Here is a 17,498-nt window from a genome sequence, read left to right on the forward strand (position 1 = left end):
CAGACCCACGAACACAGACTTGGGATTCAGTGAATCATCGGGGGAGAACATACACCACCCTCTCAGCTACTCGGGCTTAGTAGAAAAAATCCATACAAAAAGTTTCTATATTTTCATATTGAGTCACATTTTTTTTAAATGAAAATTTTCTATGCATAGGAGAAATGTTTCCTGCCAAGAGTAAATGATTTTACACTATTCATCACTCTTCTCACCACCACCACTCATCATCTCACCATCACCACTACTACCCACTACCATTACCACCACCAATCATTTCACATCTCACCACCACCCACATCCCTCCTGAAAAACCACTCTCCGCGATGATTTAATAGTCCTTTGATCTCATCGATCACCACCCTCCTCCCCACCGCCAAACCTGCTCCCAAGTTGTTCGATGTCACCTACTAGGACTGTTCCAGCAGCACATTCTTTTCAAACGCCGGGTTCGAGCAGAACCTCATCACCCTCTTTGGATTCCTCACCGGGTAGGCCGCCTAGAACCACTTATACAAGACCACTGCCGGCTTTGACGACCACCACTACAAGAAAATCGTGGATTAGTGACGGCTTATATCCATCGTTAATCCGTCGCTAAACTATTTAGCGACAGATTAGTGATGGATAGAGGCTATCATAATTTTTTGCTCGCTAATTAGCGGAAAAACTTATCTGTCGTTAATTCTGTTGCTAATTTGCGACAGATTAATGACGAACATTATCTGTCGCTAATCCGTCACTACATTTAAAAAAAAAAATGATCCCTGTCGGGCGGTATTCCGGCAGCAATAAGCCGGACTTATACTGCACTCGACAGGCATTGCACAAAATGATCGCTCTGCCTCGTCGCCGGACTTGTATCGTCCTCCGTGAACCGGTGCTCTCCGGCATCACCGTCCTCCGTGAACCGGCGTCGTCGTCCTCCGTGAATCGGTATCGCCGTCCTCCGTGAATCGATGCTCTCTGGCGCCGTCCTCCATGAACCGGCGTCGTCATCTTCCATGAACCAGCGTCGCCATCATCTTCCGTGAACCAACATCGCCGTCCTCCATGAACCGGCGTCGTCGTCCTCCGTGAACCGGCGCCGACGTCCTCCAGCGATCGTCGACCGTCCTCCAGCGTCGCCGTCCTCCGTGAACCGTCCTCCGTGAACCGGTGCTCTCCGGCGTCGCCGTCCTCCATGAACTGGCACAGTCATCTTCCGTGAACCGGCATCGCCGTCATCCTTCGTGAACCAGCGTCATCGTCCTCCGTGAACCGGCACCAACGTCCTCCAGCGATCGCTGACCGTCCTCCGACGTCGCCGTCCTCCGACGTCGCCGTCCTCCACTCTCCAACGCGCTCTCCGACGTCGTCGTCCTCCAAAGAAGTCAGTTTAAATCGAGCGCGATTGATTTAAATTTCGAATGGGGAGAGAGGGAAAATTCCGCGCTCGGTTTAAATCGAAAATTAGCGACAGAAAAATTCCCTCGCTAAATCTCTCGCTAAAATGTTTTTCTTGTATTGAGAATTAGCGATGAAACAATTGTTGTCGTTAATCCGTCGCTAATTAGCGATGGATTAGCTAGAGAAAACTTGCATCGCTAATCCGTCGCTACTTAGCGACAGATTCATGAAGAAAGTTTTCTCTAGCTAATCCGTCTCTAATTTGCGACGAAAAAAATCCGTCGCAAATTTCCGTCGCTAATTAACATTTTTCTTGTAGTGCACGTCATCTCTAGCCTCTTCCAGTGTCATGGCGACCTGATCAACAATGACTGCTACAACTGCATCAACCAACTTCCGACCAAAAAGGCTTGCCACTGCAGCCGGGCCGCTACTGCTGCCCAAGTCCAGCTCTAGGGATGCTACCCCCACTACACCACTAGACAGATGGGTTTTCATTTTATTTTTCTTATGCTACACAAACAAGTGAAAAGTTTTCATTTATAAAAATTATCAAATAAAAACTTCTCATAAGCAATTCTTTTTTCCTATGAGAAACTTTCTTGCTTTCAAACGTGCCCTAAAACAATACATCTCACACGGTAATCCCGTGAACAACCCAGTCTCAAGAGGATGACCTATGGGTCCCCATCTGCTGGAGGGCATCCGATAATCTCCTAATCTGATATGAATCCAGTGTGGCAATTGGGTCTCACACATGAACCCCAGAACTCATATATTAGATCCAAAGTTGGATCCAAGTATTGGATGTAAAATATAGATCCAGGTATTAGATCAAAATTGTATCATTAAATCTCATAAGAGAATCAAGAGTATTGTCAAGAATCTTAATGACCCACTAGTCAGCATTTCATAGACCCACAACAACAGAATGAAGGACCCACTCAAATTTCTCTCATGTGATTGGTTGGGTGACATAAGGAGATCACCTAATAGATGTTAGGCAAGCCGATCTGCACCCATGTTTAAGCATTTCCTACAACAGCTGATACACTGCATGGTCACAAGGTAATTGGTAAGCGTGATCAGGCCATCCATATTTAATCGACCTTGATTTTCTTTTTTATGACGAGGAACCCTTGCCGAGAACCAGATCATTTAATGGGCTTGCTCCATGAGGGGGTCACTGACACGCAAGCCCTTACGGGGCCCGCCAGTTGAGAGCACCCACACCACTTGACCTTGATTCACGAACCAGTCACACCATGGCAGTATCACATAATACATGACCCAGCTAGCCGTACTATCACGCATTAAGTCCCCCACAGAAAGTTGTTGAATTCCACCGTCAACCTTCAATTCAAATCCAACTTTCTACAACAGAATTCCTACAGAAAAAAGGAAATAAAATAAAAGTCAATGCCAGCCACTATATATCTTCAAGACTTAAGATTTCACTCAGATGGTAAACGTCCCTATGCTTGTCTATATATACAGACAAAACCAAACAAAAAGATGTTATGCAACTCTCAGTTAAGCGCAACTCATCCAACAGTCTGCAAACGCTTGTCAGAGGTCTATATGTGTATTTTGTTATCATGCAATTGTGATATGCTAGTAAGCAATTGATTTAGTTTCTTTGGTTTTGTTGGTCTTTCTCCAGTACCATTCTTCGAATCTTAGTCTGCTTGGGTTGTAACAGTCTTGAGTTTTCCTTTGGTGCTATATTTGAGGTGCGGTAGATGGTTTGTGTTGGATCTGAACAGTTGTTTTTGGATGGTTGGTTCATTTGCTTTTGAATTTGTATTGTCTAGGGATTGATTTCACCAAGTGGCTTTTTAGCATTCTAAAGTTTGATCAAGCCTTTCTTTTCCAACAGTAGAAACAGCATACATGCATACACATATGCAGCACACACACACTCCCTCTGGATTATGGAGAGACGAAAAATATAGCTGATAAAACCTAAGCATGTTTGTTTGGAAGCAAGAAAAATTTTTATAGGAAAAGAAAATTTTGCCTATATATGAGAAGTTTTGATGTGATTTTCGCTTGTTTGTGTAGCATGAGGGATACGGACTGGAAAAATATGAGAAAAATTTACAATTTTCATGACAGAGTTCGTGTGAAGGAATTCTTTTTATTATAGATTTTTGCAGTTGTGGCAAGGTTATGCTCCTTTCTTTCGCTTTTAGCTGATGGTGGCAGCAACTAACACATTCTTGCGCAGATCACTAGATATTATCTAGTGGCCTTGCTTCTTGAATAGTAGAGCTGAAATGTTGGTTTTAGACCTAGCATGATAATTTTGCTTCTCCTGAATGCTACCATCTTCCATTCATCTTCCATGAGTTTACCTACTCAACTAGTTGAAAATTCGGTGCCGTTTCCATAGGAGAGAGAGAGAGAGAGAGATGTCTTGCCCTCCTAGATGGAGGAATTTTTTCAAAATAAAAAAAGTAAGATTTTTAGAAATTTTTAATTTTTAAAAAATTTCTCTTGCTTGGAACGGATGAAAAAGTTGTAAATTTTTCTTTCCTACTACTTTCCCACTTCCAAACGTGAAAGGCAATCCTGTGTTACATGTATCGCAGATATTCTGAAAATATGGTAATTTTGCCGCAATATTTTGAAAGACCATTTCATGCCAAAAGAAGAGATGCTTTAAAAAACTTTCCTATTTTGAAAAGATTTTTTTTTCATCGCATTAGTAACATGATAAAAATACTGTTTTTAATATTTGAGGTTATTGTATTTTTTATTTATATTTAATATATTTTTATATGTTTTATATATGCCGAAAATTTCTGAAGTATTAAAAAAGGTTTTTTTGTAAATGTCACTGGACTTTGGCTAACCTCAAAAAACTTTTTCTTCTTCTCTTTCAAGACTTTAGGAGTGGACGAGAGAGAGAGAGAGACGATGGTTTTCAAATAAAAAAATGAAAAAATATTCTTTTCTTGATTTCTTATTGACCCATTTTCCTCATTTGGTAGAGGCAACTTGCCAACATCACTAGGTTGTCAAGAGAGGGGATCAGGTACAAGGCCTCTTGGATGCCAACCGTAGGAAAGATGAATGGCCACCAGAACCCATCAAAAGAAAAAAAGAAGGGATAAAATCGGATCCGATTCGAATCATTTTTAAACTGGCTCAGTTCAAAGTTATTTGTTTTAATTTATTCTTATAAATATTTTATAATATGTAAGTGAATCAATTCAGGTATTCGACCAAAAATTTAGTTGATTTTTGAAGGAGGGCAGAATGGTCCCCCATATCTTTTGAACAATGGACTGATTTGCTCTGAATCAGTGTGACCAAATCGTTCTTAACAACGGCTAAAACAACAATAAAATTTTCAATGGAGGCGATGTATCACCTTTTCACACGAGAGAGAGAGAGAGAGAGAGAGAGAGAGAGAGAGAGAGAGAGAGAGATGGTTTCATATATTAAAGAAAGATTCATATTTTCGACCATTGCATGTACAATCTAGTTGGGATCTTATGATGGAAGTTGTTTTGACTCAATCTCATGTTGTACATGTGTTCATTGTGCTTGATTTAGTGGACATCGATACTTGGGTCATGTTTTTTTTTTATGAAAAATATACTTTTTTTGAGTGATAAAAATTTGATGCATTCACAGCCTTTGATTTTTTCAATCACCGAAAGCACTGCTATAATAGTAGAATTCTGTGTTTCCAAATGCAGATTCTCGCTAACCAAAGCGTGTAGATCACATCTATGAGGTCATATTTACTAAAGAAGGAAATACATCTGAATCGTTTGTACACGAACAATTATTGTAGCAAATATTTATCCATTAAAAATTCCAAAAAACCTATAAACAATAATAAACAAAACTGTATAAAACTTATTAGTAAAAAGAGAGATGGTATTGATCTCTAAAGTTTATCAGAATTGGTATAAAGACAGAGTTCATAAGAATAAAGACAAGTATATAAAAAATTGTAAGTAGTTTGTGTCTCTTTAAAATTTCCCTGAGGTGTATAAAGTGAAAACTAATCTTTTTTCTAGAATCATGTACAATAAATCATCAGGTTTCTGACACTAATTTTAGCATTTTTGTTATCATAGGTTCCACAAATTGATGTGCTTGTTTTAATTTGGCCATCTCTCTCTCTCTCTCTCTCTCTCTCTCTCTCTCTCTCTCTCAATATTTCCAGTTCCGTAAAAAGATGGGGTAAAAAGCATGCAGCAAACTGTACATACACAGTTTCTTTACCACCTTGTGGTTGAGGTAGGGAAACCCATGCTTGTGGGGTTTCCATCCCTGGGAAACTTTTGACAACGAGGGTGGCTGAGGAAAAAATGATTAGGGTACCAACTGGGGCTCGGATTGTCTGGCAGGAGCAGTTAAGCACGTCACCTTGTGTTGAGATGTTGCAAGTTCGAACCCCCAAATGGTATGGTTGTATAACTAGTAGGGGTCTGCTTAACCCCAGCTTTCTCTGTCAAAAACAAAAATTTATCAGGGTGCATCTCAGAGAAAGCAGATCAGGTACAAGGAACCTTGGATCCGTCCATCATGACGAAGAACGACACCCAAAGCCACCAGCATGTTTCATGTTTGGAATGAATTTCTGCCATGCATTTTCGAACCACTGATGCCATTCATCTAGAAGGCCAATGACATAGAAAAACTTTGTGGGACCCATCTAGGTGGGGACCATCATTTTTGTTGAGGTTTGGGTGCCCTTCATCTGCATGATGAACGGCATCCAAGGTGCCATGGACCTGATCTTCCCTCCTTACCAAACATGATCCAGTGATTGAGCCAAGTACCTTTGAATGTAAACCACTCAAAAAGCAACACATATCACTGACTTAATTGTGTGACACAAATGTCATTGCTGACATTTTTCAGAAAATGAAAATATCAATGGTTTTGAAATGACTAAATATAAAAGCGTTTCATCTGGTAAGGGCAACTTATGAATGCGGACGTCACAAGTTTATCAGGTGGCGTTCCTTGTTGCAAGGTCGAAGTTGGGTGTACTTCTCGGTGGACAGTAAGACAAGGGTTTTACCAACCAGAGGCCAGCCAAGGTGCACTCGGTGATGGGTTTTTTTCTTGGATTATATATATATATATATATATATATACAAACAGCGTCTCTTTTTTTTCCCAAAATTATTGAACAGAAAAAACAATTGATTTGCCTTTAAAAAAAAAGAGCAATCCATTTGGAGAATTGCTGGTAGGCCGTTCAACAACTCATAAGTCAAGTAAAGGGCAACTTATTTATTGGGTTTAAAACTTGAGTTAACTAAACACATGCATTTTCTTTTAGTTAAAACATTTTCATTTATCATGTTTTCCTTTTCACGTTGCAGGTTTGATTGTCTGAAAGCCATATATCAAGGTTGAGAATGGTGCAGGATTAATTAGTTGTCTGAACAGATTCAAGGAAAAATCTTCTACAAGAATTCCTGATTTTTAAAAGAGGATGGACAATCAAGAGACTATTGGTGCATTGGAAATAAAGAATGATAAGGCTTCAGGAAATAAGGAAAGAGATGGTGGCAATGGGAGCTCGTCTTCAGTCTCATTCCTTAAGCTGTTTTCTTTTGCAGATTCATTAGATGTGATCTTAATTGCCGTAGGCACAATTGGAGCGATTGCCAATGGGATGGGGATGCCCCTCATGTCTATGCTTTTTGGGGACCTCATCGATTCATTTGGTAAAGCCAACCAACACAATTTGATACAACTGGTGTCCAAGGTATACATTTACATGTTTTAATCTAGCACACTCACACGTGTGTAAGTCTGTGCATGGATATACATAAGGGCCTACTTTATTTTATAAGTACTCAAGGGCACCACTTAGGGTACGTTTGGTTTGAACACATGAGATTTGCTTTCTAATACATTTTCTCATTTGATAAGTACCTAAAAAATAATTGAACATAAAACTTTTTTTGACACAAAACTCAAAAAACAAGCTTTATAAAAAGTAAGTTGGCATAAACCCCAAAAATGATATTTAAAAAGTGAATCTTATTTGTATGAGATTCACTTTCTCATGAGATTTTAAAAGTTAATATTTTTTTAACAGTATTTTCACTTTTCAAAATATGTTTGATTGTTTTTTAAACTCATGAGACCTCATGAAAAAGTAAATTTCACACAAATGAGATTCATTTTTTACGTCTTACTTTTCATTTTTGTGCCAACTCATTTTTTATAAGGCTTTCCTTTCGATAAAGAGGATGGTGGGACAATCAACTCGGTTGTTTTTAAGGTACTTTTCAATACTTTCTAAAGTGTATTAAGAAGTAAATTTTGTGCAATCAAACTAAATGTACCTTCAATAGATGCTTTCGTATTAAAGAGGCTGCCCCACAATGGATGCTTTCGTATTAAAGAGGGGGGGGGGCACTAACTCCCCCCCCCCCCATATTTTGGACATACCCGATAAAATAATATTTTTTATCATTTTTACATTGAAAATTTGTGGGTTTTAATCAGAACTCGAGTCGAGCCCGAGTCTGTATAAAATTTCATAAACTATACAAGAATCCATATATTAATTGGACCTTCGAATCTAGACCCGAATCTTAATCGAGTCTTCTTATTTATCACCATACCTGGACTGTAAGTGTAAACCCGACCCGTTGACGCCCCTACTCCTCAGCCTTTTCACTCATTCTCTTCTTCATTGGCATCACCCTTTTCATTTTCTTTCCAACATGTTAAATGGAGCCATAAAGTAGTTAGTGGGTCTCACTTCATAAGGCAAGTGTCAATTTTGGTGTTGATATTGTACATAATTTTTTTTCCGGATATGCTTCACACGTCGATGAATGAAGGGCCAATTTTCATTTAGGTCCATATCTTTGTTGGGTCTGGCAGCATGATAGGGTAATACGGCATATCCAGACAAAATCCGTTCCATGATGGCTTGATGTGGAGAAAAATGATGGCACGATTATGACTTGGTTAATGCTTAGGTGCTTGTCAATTTTTTTGTGTCATCCATGTTGTTGATTTTGAGAGATTCGTCTTTGTGACTTTGTAATTTCAGGTGTGTCTGAAGTTTGTTTATGTGGCTATTGGTGCGGGGGTTTCCTCATTTTTACGTGAGTATTGCAGTGACCTTCTTTGCTTAATGGTTTTCAGTCTTCCTTTTTTTACAATGACAAAGCTTCCTCATAAGTCGAGAGGTGTCACATTGACCGTGTCTTTGTTGTGGTGTTCGCGGTGTAAATCTCGAGGGTGGATCAGGTGCAATCGCATTGCACACTTTGAGTATACAGCTCCACCTTACCGCCCTCCATCTCTTGGATACGGCTTGTCGGCTGTGTGGCCCAACATAAGATGAAGGGCGGATCATGCACCTGGCACGCTAAAGTATGCAATGTGATTGCACCTGACCTGCTGTCATAAAACTCCATGAGTACTCCTTGTCCATCCTGGGAATTGTTCAAATTATATCAATACAGTTTTGTAACCAATGATCTCATGGAATTGGCAGAGGTTGCGGGCTGGATGATTACTGGAGAGAGGCAGGCCACCCGTATCAGGAACTTGTATCTCAGCACCATACTTAGACAGGACATTGCATTTTTTGATCTGGAGACGACTTCCACAGGAGAAGTAATTGGGAGAATGTCAGGGGATACCGTCCTCATCCAAGATGCCATTGGTGAAAAGGTCATACCATGAGAGTGAATGCCTCATGCTTTACCAATATTTTTAAGAATTTCAAAATGGCTTGCTCATATGGTGTTTCAAATAGGTCTCATCCTCCCACTAGTTTCTTTTATGTTTGTTCTCATATTACCAAGTCAGGTTTGCTAAAGTTGGGCTTTTATTAGAATGTTGATTAATCACAAACCTAAAAGTTTGTGATTTTTCCTTGGGTGGTAGTGATCCATTCATATTTTGGTTTGAGAAAAAAAAATTTGTAATTTGCATATAGGTTCCTATGGAAAATTAATGTTTAGACATATCAGTTTTGAAATATTTAAAGTTACTGCCTACTTTTTAGTACATTGCTTACATGACTTGGTTACTTTTACCTCATGACATTACTTATTTGCCGTTAGCTGCAAAAAGAGAAAGATTAATAGTGTTACATTAAAGGGTTAATTAGAAATCTGAGGATATAAGAAGTAGTATCTTAGATGGTCATCCGAACAGTTTCTGAAATAGGTAGGCATTTATATGTATCTGCCCCAAGGGGGTTAGCATAGTAGGGGTGAGGCCTTGGCTGCTAGACAGGCAGTCAAGTTTTGATTCCCATGGGCATCGCCCCTTTGCGCAAGCCACGCTGCTGGCACGATGAACGAAGGTATGGTAGGCTGAGTCAGTGCGACCAGGTCTTCATGCCGGGTGTGGTTTTTTTCGGGTTATAGATCCAAAAAAAAGATAGATGGTCATCTGAACAGTTTCTTAAAAAGGTAGGCATTCATCTCAATTGAAAATAAGGTCAAACGTAAATTTGATGTGTGTTAGGTTCCTATATATAAATTACCAATGAACACATTCAACAAAGCCCAAATTTGTGAATAATGCCTTTGTGTGGCTGGTGACTTTGTTTCTGCGCCTCACCCTACTTCTTCTCTCCATTGGCTTTCAGGTTGGCAAGTTTCTGCAGCTTATGTCCACATTCTTTGGTGCCTTCTTGATAGCATTTACGAAAGGATGGCTTCTTTCTCTGATGATGCTAACGGCAGTTCCTCCTGTAGCCCTTGCTGGTGTGGCCGTCTCTTGGCTTGTGTCTAAAATATCAAGTCGTGGACAACTAGCATATGCTAAAGCCAGCACCGTTGTGGAACAAACAGTTGGATCGATTAGAATGGTAAGCTGTATATGCTTTTTTTTTTTTATAACCCGAAGAAACCGCCCCCAGCAAGAAGACCTGGTCGTGCTGGATCAGCCTACGGTCGTCATGCCGGCATAGTAAAAAAACTTCGAGGCTACGACCCCTGCCCTGGGGGCCTAGGTCACCTGTTGTCTTGCGCAGAGGGGTGACGCCCATGAAAATCAAACCTTGACAGACAGGCTAGCAGCCAAGGCCCCACCCCACTACGCCAACCCCACTTTGGGCAGCTGTATATGCTTTTGAAAATTCTCATTACATGATGAATTATCTTATTGTACAATTACGTGCCATCAAATTTTCTGGTTTGTTTTACTTCTCTAAACAGCAGTGAGGATTCATATACACCAGCTCATGTTGTGAAACCATATTTGCAGTTTATCCAGAAACTTTTAGGATTCTTCTCCTCACTCCTCTCAAGCAACAAAATGCATTTTATTGATACTTCCAATAATTTAAGAAATTGCACATCAGCTGTTTGCTCTATAAGATATTTGGAATAATTTTTTTAATTAAAAGGACAAAGGGTGGGGAAGGAATTTCCAAATTGGCACCTAAATTTCTGCATAATTCAAAAATGCACCTAAATTTTGTTATGGTTAACCAAAAAACACATGGACAGTTTTGGCATTAAATAAATGGCGAAACCTCAAACACGTCCTTTAAGTATTTATCAATCACTTTGCTTCGCCTCTACTCCAGACTTCAAAGTCACTTTTCTATAAGGCGAACCAATTTGTACTGGCATAGGGGTGTTGATAATCTAAATATCAACATATTTCAATGATAAATAAAAAAAGGGAAGAAAATAGCAGATCAAATCCTGCCCAATTCTTGAGCACACAAACCCAAGTTGGCGTATAAGACTGCGGTTTTGAAAATCTCCATATTCTAATTGTTGGTGGGTAAAATGGCAACTGCGGTTAATATTGAAAAGCTTTAGTTCTACATAGATAAAACTTAAGATGCCATTTTGAAAATCTCCATATTTGTTGTTCTTTTAAATCTTCAGAACTAATTTGACTTCTTTATGTAATCAGGTTGCGTCATTTACAGGGGAAAAGCAGGCTATAACCAAATACAACAACTTGCTCAAATCTGCATACTTGTCCAGCGTTTACCAAGGAGCAGCTGGAGGGTTAGGACTTGGATCTATTCTGATGATCATCTTTTCAAGCTATGCACTTGCTGTGTACTATGGGGCCAGACTGATCATTCATAATGGATACACTGGTGGTGACGTGATTAGTGTGATGATAGCCATTATGAATGGAGGAACGTAAGTTCTTCACATGGTCTGCTAGATTTTCATCAATATTATGATCCTCAGTTGGTTTAAATAAATATATCTGTTGCATCTCATGTTGAGACAGATCGCTTGGCCAAGCTTTGCCATGCATGAGCGCATTCGCAGCAGGGCAAGCAGCAGCATACAAAATGTTGGCGACAATCAAAAGGGAACCAGAGATAGATGCATATGACAAGAGTGGAACTGTTTTAGATGATATAACAGGAGACATAGAACTGAAAGATGTCCATTTCAGTTACCCGGCAAGGCCCGACGTGCAAATCTTTGCCGGTCTTTCATTGCATGTGGCAAGCGGCAAGACAGTCGCTCTAGTTGGCGGAAGCGGCAGTGGGAAGTCCACAGTAATTGGTTTGGTAGAGAGGTTCTATGATCCTCAAGTTGGTGAGGTGTTCATAGATGGGGTAAACTTGAAGAAACTGAGACTGGGTTGGATCAGAGAGAAGATTGGGCTCGTCAGCCAAGAGCCTGTTCTATTCACAACAACTATAAGGGAGAACATTGCATATGGAAAAGTGGGCGCAACGCTCCAAGAAATCAAGATAGCAGCTGAGCTTGCAAATGCTGCAAAGTTCATAGATGAGATGCCTCAGGTGAAAGATTATCACTGATCAGATTTTTTTCCCTGGGAATAGCATAGCTTGATCTGATGACCATGAATGCTAATTATGAAACATGTATCAGGGTCTTGACACAATGGTCGGTGAGCATGGAACCCAATTATCCGGTGGACAGAAACAGAGAATTGCAATTGCAAGGGCGATCTTAAAGAACCCGAGGATTCTTCTCCTTGATGAAGCAACAAGTGCATTGGATGCAGAGTCTGAGAAGATGGTGCAAGATGCTCTAACAAGGATCATGGTAGGCAGGACCACAATTGTTGTTGCACATCGCTTGAGCACGATAAAAAATGCTGATACTATAGTAGTGATGCACCGGGGAGAAATTGTTGAGCAAGGTAAGCTTGTTTTCTTTTCTTTGTGTGTTGGAAAATAATGCAGAAACCGATAAGAGTTTGTTGAAGTTTTCAGTTTAACTAATGAAACTCTTTTACCTCTAAACAGGTTCCCATCTAGAGCTGATTAAGGATCCTGAAGGAGCATACTCGCAACTTGTCAGTCTGCAGGAAATAAATAAAGTGAAAGAAGAGGTTGCTGATACTAATGAAATTGATGCCAATAATGCCCCAAGTAGATCTGAAAGCCTGAGATTTACTTTGAATCGATCCATAAGTATGGGATCTTCACTGGGCTGTAGTAGCAGGCACTCCTTCGCAATTTCCTTGGGTTTGCCTGGCACGTCGACTGTTCACCATGCTGGTTCAGCATATGATATTGAAGTAGTGCCACCTATCTCTGAGAAGAACGAACAAAAGGTATCGATATCCCGACTAGCTTACCTGAACAAGCCAGAGCTTCCAGTTTTGCTGTTAGGTTGCATAGCTGCAGCTATCAATGGAGTTATATTCCCAGCACTTGCGGTCCTAATCTCAAGTGTCATAAAGACATTCTTTGAACCACCACACAAGCTTCAGAGAGATGCAAACTTTTGGGCATTAATGTATATAGGACTTGGACTTCTGGCTCTGTTTGTTGCACCTGCACAGACATATCTCTTTTCATTAGCTGGTGGGAAATTGGTGAGGCGCATCCGAGCTCTTACATTCGAGCACGTAGTTCACCAAGAAATCGGTTGGTTTGATGAACCTGCAAACTCAAGGTATGCAGACATAGAAGAAATGAGTTCTATATGTGGCTTATAACTTCATTGTAACCTATCTGAACTCTTCTTTACTGTTTGTTGTTCATAGCGGATCTATTGGTGCAAGATTGTCAGCAGATGCTGCAACTGTGAGGGGCCTTGTTGGAGATGCAGTATCACTGATGGTACAAAATATAGCGACCGTGGTTGCAGGGCTTTCGATTGCATTTTCAGCCAACTGGCAACTATCACTTATAATGCTAGGACTGATTCCTCTTATTGGCTTGCAAGCCTTTTTGCAAATAAAATTTTTGGATGGATTCAGTGCAGATGCTAAGGTTTGCAATTCCTCCAAGTTACTTATATGCAAATATGGTTTCCTATTGTTTCACAGCACATTAAATTTAAGAGTTCAAATTCAAGGAATGAATTGAAGTTTTCAGGTGGCATTGAAATTAGCTCTTGTAATATGCAGTTTTGATCATAGGCATCATAATCCATTGTTTGTTGCAGGTAATGTATGAGGAAGCAAGTCAAGTAGCAAATGATGCAGTAGGTAGTATCCGGACAGTGGCATCTTTCTGTGCCGAAGAACGCGTGATGGATCTATACAAGAAAAAGTGCGAGGCACCAAGGAAAAACGGAATTCGGCTAGGACTTATCAGTGGCTTGGGATTCGGCTTCTCCTTCTTTATGCTCTACTGTGCATATTCACTCAGCTTTTATGTGGGCGCTCGTCTAGTGCAGGATGAGAAGACAACACCTAGCAAGGTTTTCAGGGTATGCACTGCCCAAGCACACATAAGAATATTGCCATCACCATTGTTGCAGTCATCAGTTATTTACCACTTCCACAACATGCTCCAATATTGACTTCATGAAAAACCTCTTTCTCTTTCTTCATGTTCAGGTTTTCCTTGTTTTGGCAATAACGGCAATTGGGGTCTCACAAACAAGTGCACTTGCCCCGGATGCGGCGAAGGCGAAGGCCTCCGCTGGATCAATATTTGCAATTCTTGACAGGAAATCAAAAATTGATCCCAGCGACAATTCAGGTCTGACGCTTGCTAATGTGAAGGGAAATATTGAGTTCCAGCATGTTAGTTTCAAGTACCCAACTCGGCCTAATGTTCAGATCTTCCAAGACTTGTGCTTGAGCGTCCCCCACGGAAAGGTATCACCCTCCTAGCCAACCATTCCAAAAGTACTCGCATTAAACACAATTCTTAAACTTCCCTACACCAATGGTTCAACTTCGTAGGGAATGTGGTTTGCTTGTGCATAGGAGCATATTTAGCCAGGTTGCAACTGCAAGTTCCATGAACTCTTTGTCATAGACTGGATTTCAGGAGAGAGAGAGAGAGAGAGAGGTCACTGCTGATCTAAACCTGTTGTTTTGGCAGACTGTGGCGCTGGTAGGGGAGAGCGGCAGCGGGAAGTCGACGGTGATCTCGCTTCTGGAGAGGTTCTACGACCCGGAGTCTGGCCGGATACTTATGGACGGGGTCGACATCCATAGGTTCCAGCTGAGGTGGCTGCGGCAGCAGATTGGGCTGGTGAGCCAGGAGCCCGTCCTCTTCAACGACACCATTCGCGCCAACATCGCCTACGGCAAGCACGGCTCCGTCTCCGAAGACGAGATCGTCGCCGCCGCGGAGGCGGCGAACGCCCACCGGTTCATATCGGCGCTCCCGCAGGGCTACGACACCCACGTGGGCGAGCGCGGCGTCCAGCTCTCCGGCGGGCAGAAGCAGCGGATCGCCATCGCCAGAGCCATCATCAAGGACCCCAAGATCCTCCTCCTCGACGAGGCCACCTCCGCGCTCGACGCGGAGTCGGAGCGCGTAGTCCAGGAGGCGCTGGACAGAGTGATGGTGAGCAGGTCAACCGTCGCCATCGCCCACCGTCTCTCCACGATCCGGGGCGCCGACGTGATCGCCGTGGTGAAGAACGGAGCGATTGCTGAGGAGGGTAGCCACGAGGCGCTCATCGGCATGAAGGATGGCCTATATGCTTCGTTGGTGGCGCTCCATATGGCTTCTCCCAGTTAGGCCTTCCAACTGTTTGTTGATATGCGTTTTTGGGGGTGGTTTTATTCTCATGCTTTTAGGTTTTAGGTTGCGGGCCTGCAGCCAACACGGGATCGTTTTTCGTTTTGAAAGGCTTTGACCTTGTGGGGCCAAGTGAGCCCTTGATGGGAAAGATAATGTAGACTTCCCGGGGATCTCTCACATTAATGGGCATATAAGTGTACTCGACTGTACTTACTACCGGCTTGCTAAATTATACTATACTGGCTCGATCCCAAGTGTGTTGAATGTAGTTTGTTCGGTAAGGATCCCAATTAGGGCACGTTTGGAAGGGAGAAAAGCTTACAGGAAAAGAAAGTTTTGCTTACGAGAGTTTTTTATACGAGAAGTTCTCTAAAAGAAAGTTTTTTTTTTGCTTGTTTGTGTAGCATGAGAAAAACAGAGTGGAAAATGTAAAAAATGAGAGAGGGAAGGAGGAGGGTGGTGGAGAAGGTGGTGGGGGGATATGGTGAGATGGGTGGTGATGAGTGTAAAAATAAATTTTCTCTTGATATCAATATCGCAAACTGACTAATGAAGATGGAGAAGTGCTCAATGATGCCATTTCATACATGCGACTTGTTGGCAGGCTCATTTACCTTACCATTACCTGACCATATATCGTATATCGAGTCCATCTCTTGAGTCAGTTCATGCATCAACCAAAAGACCCACACATGAAAGCTACACTTCAAGTTTTGTGGTATCTCAAAGGAACATCAGGCAAAACATTCTTCTCTCCTCCTCTTCACAGCTCCACCTCAATGGTTATTTTGATTCGGATTGGGCCTCATGCCCGATGACCCGATGATCTACATTGGGTTACTTCATTTTACTTTGAGACAACCCTATCTCATGAAAAACTAAAATGCAAACTATTGTCGCTCATTCTTCGATGGAAGCAGAATATAGGGCCAAGCTGTGAGTTAACTTGGCTCAAGACTCTTTTTGTTGATCTTGGGGTTCTTCATCCTAAACCAATGACATTGTTTTGCGATAATCAAGCCTTTCCACATTGCTGGTGTTTCATGAATGAACAAAACACATTTAAATAGATTGCTACATTATTTGTGATAAAATTAAAGGTGGAGAGTTAAATCCTCTCACTCACATTCAGTATCCTCTCACTCACTTTCAGGCTTGTTAACACTCCTAATGCTATGGCTACAGCGAGGTGGCCATAGTGCTAGTCCCTGACTAGGATCGAGCCACTTTCAAACACAAACCTGTGCACACAGGCACAACGCAGCTAATATACTGCTCAACGCTCGCAGGCGCTAACACACGCTACGCTCTTAGGCGACAACACAAGGCTCACACTGCCTCGTCAGCTAGCACTCACCGACACTATCAGCTCAGCCTGACTTCACTCTCAGAAGTGAATCTGAAATGTTGCGGTTACACTGAACCTGTGCTTGAGTTCGGTTTCCCCTAATTCCTACTGATCGTCCGTTATAGGAGATGCTCCCGTCCGATCGAGCTTCGTTTGATCTGAATCAGAAGAAGAAAGATGAAATGCAGAAGAATCACGTTTCAATTCTTAAGGTAAGTGATTTCACTTAGCTGAAATCTGAAATTCAGTGTTAAGAGCAGAGCTCTGTCACACTGGAAGCCAGATTAATTCTGATCAGAAATTTCAGCCGCATGCCGGAATCAGCTTCACGGAATACTGAATGAACTCCCTTGGATGAGGATCGCTACTTGCAGAAGTACAGGAGTCCGTTGGAATTTCTTTGAAATCCACGTCTCACTAGCTATTACGATGATCAAGACTTGATCGAACAACAGGAAGAGATCTGTTTAAGGAATTGAGCGAGAATTGAGAAAAACAGGAAGTACGGATCCTCTAATCGCCGGCGGCAAGGCTCTAGAGGCCAGATCCTCTCGTCGAGGCCATCTGCAGACTCGAGCCAAGAGTCATAAGATTCCTTTATCAAGAATCAGACTTACAGAGGTTCAGAAAAATTCAGAAAATTACAGAATGTTCCAATCCCTAAAAAACATTATTCATCTCTATTTAAACTAGCTCTCTCTTGGCGCCACTACCGGTTTGAGCGTCCCCAACTTTGAATCCTCTGGCTGACGTCCCTATTCCTGTTGTTGAAGCCATTAAAACTTTCTTTACGCACATGCTAAAAACTCTGTTATGCCTCTGTGTTGTTCTGCCTGTCTTGAGCTGACC

At 41.6% G+C, this 17,498-nt stretch overlaps 1 protein-coding gene across 3 annotated transcripts; it reads left to right on the forward strand.

Moving 5' to 3' along the window:
• Positions 1 to 2,849: 2,849 nt before the first annotated feature.
• On the forward strand, positions 2,850 to 15,555 carry LOC149827351 (ABC transporter B family member 11-like). Of its 3 annotated transcripts, none has more exons than XM_090019304.1 (13): positions 2,850 to 3,006; positions 6,747 to 7,135; positions 8,441 to 8,495; positions 8,891 to 9,069; positions 9,998 to 10,219; positions 11,281 to 11,519; positions 11,614 to 12,139; positions 12,231 to 12,504; positions 12,611 to 13,265; positions 13,357 to 13,585; positions 13,761 to 14,027; positions 14,158 to 14,421; positions 14,651 to 15,555. In XM_090019304.1, exons 2-13 carry the CDS (start codon positions 6,860 to 6,862, stop codon positions 15,296 to 15,298), a joined length of 3,834 nt encoding a protein of 1,277 aa, XP_089875430.1. In that variant the 5' UTR covers positions 2,850 to 3,006; positions 6,747 to 6,859; the 3' UTR covers positions 15,299 to 15,555. The 3 variants fall into 3 exon arrangements, with proteins under 3 accessions (XP_089875430.1, XP_089875429.1, XP_089875431.1); XM_090019303.1 differs by having other exon boundaries at positions 2,851 to 2,964; XM_090019305.1 differs by lacking the exon at positions 2,850 to 3,006 and adding an exon at positions 5,543 to 6,458.
• The last annotated feature ends 1,943 nt before the right edge of the window (positions 15,556 to 17,498 follow it).

This window comes from Nuphar pumila, chromosome 10 (genome assembly GCF_984573655.1).
Source record: "Nuphar pumila chromosome 10, dmNupPumi1.hap1.1, whole genome shotgun sequence".
NCBI classification, from domain to species: domain Eukaryota; kingdom Viridiplantae; phylum Streptophyta; class Magnoliopsida; order Nymphaeales; family Nymphaeaceae; genus Nuphar; species Nuphar pumila.